This window comes from Salvelinus namaycush, unplaced genomic scaffold (genome assembly GCF_016432855.1).
Source record: "Salvelinus namaycush isolate Seneca unplaced genomic scaffold, SaNama_1.0 Scaffold276, whole genome shotgun sequence".
Lineage (NCBI taxonomy): Eukaryota > Metazoa > Chordata > Actinopteri > Salmoniformes > Salmonidae > Salvelinus > Salvelinus namaycush.
The window spans coordinates 142,385-148,837 of NW_024059630.1; the positions used below are offsets into that span (position 1 = coordinate 142,385).

The 6,453-nt window shown below is 42.4% G+C and overlaps 1 protein-coding gene across 1 annotated transcript in view; it reads right to left on the reverse strand.

Annotated features, from left to right (window-relative positions):
• LOC120039499 (ceramide synthase 2-like) overlaps positions 1-1,317 on the reverse strand; it is a 22,778-nt gene extending 21,461 nt beyond the window's left edge. The window contains exons 1-2 of the mRNA XM_038984911.1: positions 1,199-1,317; positions 489-607 (exon numbers count right to left, since the gene is read on the reverse strand). Coding sequence (XP_038840839.1) covers positions 489-607; positions 1,199-1,288 — 209 coding nt within the window. The 5' untranslated portion in view covers positions 1,289-1,317. The remainder of the gene's footprint in view (positions 1-488; positions 608-1,198) is intronic.
• Between the last annotated feature and the right edge of the window lie 5,136 nt (positions 1,318-6,453).

Sequence of the window (6,453 nt, forward strand, 5' to 3'; positions counted from 1 at the left end):
ATTATATATAACACAGCCACTGTCTCAGTCCAATAACAATGACACACACTGTTGGGATATAAATTGATTCTGCTGATAGGGCCAAACTCTCTCCTGGGACTGGTGAGGGATGTGAGGGGCGGGTATGTGTGTGTGTGTGTGTGTGTGTGTGTGTGTGTGTGTGTGTGTGTGTGTGTGTGTGTGTGTGTGTGTGTGTGTGTGTGTGTGTGTGTGTGTGTTTGTGTGGGGCCCGGGGGTTGGAGGAGCCTTGATAAACCCAGGCTGGCAATATAATGAGTGTCAGATATACTGTAAATAGACTCATGCTTTAACACTCAGACATGTGCTCACAGGCCAATGTCAGCACGTGTGTGTGTCTGTGCATGTGTATGTGTGTGTGTCTGTGCATGTGGGTGTGTCTGTGCATGTGGGTGTGTCTGTGCATGTGGGTGTGTTGGAGTGTGTATGCATATGGGTATTTGTGCATGTGTGTGTGTGTGTGTGTGTACCTGGCCTCTTTGAACTTCTTCAGTAGACTGGGTCGGTCCTGGTTCCTGCGTCTCCTGAACCATCTCTGCACCTGTCTCTCTGAACAACCTGTCTGCTTACACAGACTGTCTATAGAACTCTGTAGGAGGGAGGGAGAGCGGGGGATAGGGGGAGAGAGAACGGGAGGAGGGGGAGAGAGAGAAGGGTAGAAAGGGATACAGTTTAGCATAATGATTTGTGTGGTGCTGTATACAGATGTAGGATCTTAATTTGAGTCAGTTTGTGTGGTGCTGTATACAGATGTAGGATCTTAATTTGAGTCAGTTTGTGTGGTGCTGTATACAGATGTAGGATCTTAATTTGAATCAGTTTGTATGGTGCTGTATACAGATGTAGGATCTTAATTTGAGTCAGATTGCTACAGCAGGAAAATAATTCTGCAGCAACAGGATATGTTAATTATTATATGGATTATAACTAGGGGTTGATACATTTTTCGTTAGGGCAAATCAAGTCTGAAATGACAAGCCTTAGAAGCCTTTTTAAAACTCAAATACACTACAAGTTTACATTTCCTGCTGTGCAGAATTTTTTTTGCAACAAAAGACTGAACAAATTACGATCTGTAGCAATTGTGTAGTGTTAATGTGTTCATGTGTGTGCGTGCGTACCTGTGTGCATGTGTCTCTGTGCTTGCGTACATTGGTGTAGTCTTTTTTAATTGTGTTACCTGTGAGGGGTTCTTGGTTGTGTTACAGTAGAATGACTCCAGTGTGGGGTTGTGTGACACTGTGAGCCGAACTTTCTCCTTCACCCCCATGACAGCAGCCAGTGGGGTGGCCACTAACCTGCACACACAGAGAGGGGGGAGAGAGGGATGAGATAAGAGGAAGAGTGAGAGAGGGCATGGTATTGCTGGGTGCAATTGTTCAGTTGGAGGATGTGGGTTTGATATTATCATGAGGGAGGATGGAGAGGTATGAAGAGAGGGAGAGAAAGTGATAGAGAGAGTGACAGAGAAAGGTTACGTCTTGACTGATTGCTATTGCTAAGCTAACACACAACATACAGGTGGGTTCTAAAAATATGAGAGAAGAAGAGAGAGAAGGAAAGGACAGAGGAAGCAGAGATATGATCAGAGCGACTCAGTGAAAACAGACCGAGATTAAATTACAGATTGAAGGTTAAATAATGTAATTAAAGATTAGCGGAGGAGAGGACAAGATGGACAGAGGGAAGAGGGAGAGAGGGAGGGAGGAAAGGAGAAAAAGAGTGGAGCACGTGGAGGAGGGGGGGAGAGGCATAGGAATATAAACAGATGTAGACAGATGGGGGAAAGAGAAGAGGTATAAACATGTAGACAGATGGGGAAAGAGAAGAGGTATAAACATGTAGACAGACGGGTGAAAGAGAAGAGGTATAAACATGTAGACAGACGGGAAAGAGAAGAGGTATAAACATGTAGCAGATGGTGAAAGAGAAGAGGTATAAACATGTAGACAGAGGGGGAAAGAGAAGAGGTATAAACATACAGACAGACGGGGAAGAGAAGAGGTATAAACAGTAACCACAGGTGAAAGAGAAGAGGTATAAACATGTAGACAGATGGGTGAAAGAGAAGAGGTATAAACATACAGACAGATGGGGAAAGAGATCTCTCAATACTAATAATAATATGCAATATTAGGAAATATGACTTAGGAGTAGGCCGTTTTGCAATGGGACCTTTTATACCAAGCACTCAATACTGCCCCTTTCAGCCATAAGAAGTTTTAACACCTGTTCCCGGCTGTCATTTTAAATAAGATTGTATTAACTGACTTGCTTGGTTAAATAAAAAATAAAAAGAAATTGCTAATACGTACATGTGTGCACCATTTTTGGAAAAAACCCCTTACTATGACCTTTCTCTCTCCTCGGCCCTCTGTGACCCTTGATTCCCTAGTAAGGTGCTGAAGGAGAGACCTCTGGGGGACCTGCATCCATAACGAGACGGTCACAGCATCCCAAGCGGCTCAGCTTCCTGTCCCAAGATCACACCAGCCATCATCACTTTCATACAGGCAGCTTTCTGCATAGAGACTCCTTCGGCATTAGCAGCTGATTACTGTAGGTAGGATATGGACACAAAAATCCATTCCTTTGCAACTATGGTTACCTAGCGACCGATAAAGCCCCGACCCCCCTTCCTCTCACGTGTTGTAAGTTGATTGGTTGGCCTGTGTCTGGGTTGCTGTGGAGGTGGATTGCCTGTGCTGGTTGCCCTTGGCGATTTTTTTGTTTGTTCCGTCGCCCCGAGCAACCGGCCATGCACTGACCTGCATGCCCTGTTGCCGTGGTGACCACAGACTGTGTTTGGTGCATTGTGACTTTCTTTTGTATTGACCTGTGCACATACTGATCAATAACTGTCAATAACTGGGACCTGATTCATTAAGTATCAATTGATTCAATTGAATATCCGCATTGACTGATGGATAATTGTATTGGATATTTGGATAAATTCTGTATTAATGGTCGTTGTTTTTCCGCAGTTTAGTTTTTGATCAGTTTCTGTAGTGTTCTGTTTGGTGTCATTATCATTATAGTGCTACTGTATATTTGGGCTAGACTGAGGTGGGCAAGGGGGCTGTGTGTGTGTGTGTGTGTGTGTGTGTGTGTGTGTGTGTGTGTGTGTGTGTGTGTGTGTGTGTGTGTGTGTGTGTGTGTGTGTGTGTGTGTGTGTGTGTGTGTGTGTGTGTGTGAGGGTGTCCAAAGTTAACTGTGTGATTACAGTAGGTTTATGAATGTTTTCCTACAGTCTCTAATCAGGCCATTCAGTGTGTAATGAGGTAACAGGTAATGGGGCCCCTTCATGTGTTGTTGGGTTTAAAGTACAGATTACACCGTAAACTATCCCAGTCTAGCCTAGAACTATCCCAGTCTAGCCCAGCCTAGTCCAGCCCAGCTCAGTCCAGTCCAGCCCAGCCTAGTCCAGCCCAGCCATCTGCATTCGGTGCTGATCATAGCCTATGTGGATATAGAGGTGGGTAACCCCTTTGTAAGGAAAATGTGTGAAATTATTTAGCATGTGTAAGCTAAGCAATGAATTGTAAATAACTCCCCATAAACAGCACACATTCCTAGGATAAGTCCAAGTCCATCTCATAGTTTAAAGAGCCTTCGTCACCTGGTCGCATTTCCTTCATCTGCACTGAAACCAAATAATAGGTGAAAACAATATGGTGGAAGATGAGCAGATGAGCGTAGAGAGGAAAGAGACAGGGAGAGGAAGTTACTTCAGACTATTCAGATGCAGCACTGGACTGTGGACCTCTGATGACACTAAACTCTGCTGATCTGAATTCTGATTGGTAAGACTGTGGACTGGCCTGACTTTCTGATTGGTGTCTATTTCCCCTTCTTTTCTACCAGTCTATTTCCCCCTCCTGTTTTATATCACTCCATCTCTCCTTTTCTCCCCTCCCATCTTTCTCTCTCTTGCTTCCTTTCTCTCTCCCCTTCTCTCACCCCCCTGGCCGGTGTTTTGAGGTAATGGTTTGTGGTTGTGATGGTGCTAAACATTGCCTCTTGCCGATTGGAGAACAGACTTAAACTATAGGAATTCTGGGAGAATTAATATACATGGGGAAAAAATTGTCTCTTGGTATGGGTAGAGGTTACCCATAGAGCCAGATCTAGGATCAGCTAACCTGCCCCAAATCAAAACATTAACCATATGGGAGAAAACACAAAACTGACCTTAGATCAGTTTATCTGAATAATCTAATAATAACATTAAAAGACTACAAATTAGAAAAATGTATTGTAATTGCTTTAATTTACATGAGAAGCTACCACACAGAATTCTAGGCTACTTGTGGACTAAGGGAGACTGTTACCCAGAATTTCTATACTGCAACTGCCAGAGAGTGATGCATGTTGGGAACCTTTGCTTGCCGTGATCTAAGACACAAGTACAACGTGTGCGTGCACGGACACACACACACACACAAACACACAGACATACATACAATTACAGAAAAGGCAAAAGGCCTCCCAAATGACAACAACAACATTCATGGATATTTCACTGTGTTGAGTTGCATGCCCTGGACACTCTGTATGTCTATGTGTAAAAGCACCATGACGTTATCCCTGTTGAAAAACACAGAGGTTTACTATAGTAACCAATGATGCAGACTTAGTAGAGGTAAACTGTTTTGTGCAAATGGTTTCTGGTGATAGATTATTTTGTTGGAAATGTCATCCAGATGAGGGATGAATTGTTTCCATACTGTTATTTCTTTGTTTTCTGATATATAGAGGATTATAATAGAGGTTAACCACAAGACTATATCCATGTCCTAACAAGCTCTCTCTCTCTCTCTCTCTCTCTCTCTCTCTCTCTCTCTCTCTCTCTCTCTCTCTCTCTTCTCTCTCTCTCTCTCTCTCTCCCTCTCTCTCTCTCTCTTCTCTCTCTCTCTCTCTCTCTCTCTCTCTCTCTGTCTCTCTCTCTCTCCTCTCCTCTCTCTCTCTCTCTCTCTCTCTCTCTCTCTCCTCTCTCTCTCTCTCTCTCGCTCTCTCTCTCTCTCTCTCTCTCTCTCTCTCTCTCTCTCTCTCTCTCTCTCTCTCTCTCTCTCTCTCTCTCTCTCTCTCTCTCTCTCTCTCCTCTCTCTCTCTCTCTCTCTCTCTCACTCTCTCTACCTCTTTCTCTCACTCACTCTCTCTCTCTCTCTCTCTCTCTTCTCTCTCTCTCTCTCGCTCTCACTCTCTCTCTCTCACTCTCTCTACCTCTTTCTCTCACTCTCTCTCTCTCTCTCTCTCTCTCCATCTGTCCCCCAACCCCTCCCTCTCACTCTTCCTTCCTTCGCTCTTGCAGGTGAAGTTTTCAGACTCCGGCCGTGGTGGAATCCCAGCGTGCATTGCACCCTCAGACCTACTACCTTTCTTTTGAGCGACGGGGAACAGCACACACACACACACCACACACACACGCACACACACATTGCACTCTAAAAGGACCAAGGCACAGATATTGACCAATGTACATATTATAGTCCTCACACACACAAACACTCACATACTTTCAAATACATATATGTCAGTAATCGTACCCATTGAACTGGACTCAGTTTGAAAATGGTTTGTGAGGAGTTTGTCTGGAGTGTGTAGGGCAGTGAAGATCACACACCTACACGACCCAGGAAGTACTTACTAAAGTCATTGATGAGATGATGAATAATGGTGACATATCACTTCTTTGGACCATAACATGTCATATTACATGACTATTACATGTGTATAACATGATACAAATAGGAAGGCCTCCATTTCGTAATAAAAAAAGGAAAACAGGAAAAAATATTGAGACAAAATGAGTAGTTTAGAGAAACTTTGGAGAGAGATCCTTATGGCCTGTAAATAATTTAGTTTAAGAAGAGTAACATTTAGAAAATTACAAAAAAACGCAAAAAGAAGAGTACTTTAGATAAATCACTGAAAAATGACACAATATTATTACTATTATTGTTATTATTATTATTATCTTCGTTAGGGGATATTGTATTAGAAATAAAGAAAGGGGAGAATCACAAACATATTTTCAATTTCTACTTAGATTTTAGGATAAATGTGGTGGGAGGGACTGCACCTTTTCTGAGAGGTTTTAATATTTTAACAATTTTTTATTTATTGACTAATTTATCAATTATTTTTGTTAATAGGGAGCAATGATGAAGGGTTTAAAGGGGTTACGAGTTTCTGATTTTAGAATTTTTTAGAGCAAAAAAGGGTCTGTTTCTGTCAGACTCTGTCAGAGTAATTATAATTATGAATGAATTATTACAACAATGATATTTATTTCTTATTTATTGAGTCTGTTTTTGATCCAATCTCTTTTTAAGTTAAAATAAAAAGTATTATACATCAAATACGTTTTTCGTGATTTATTGTGTGTGTGTGTTTGTGTAAGAGAGAGAGAGGGGGAGATAGAGGGGGAGAGAG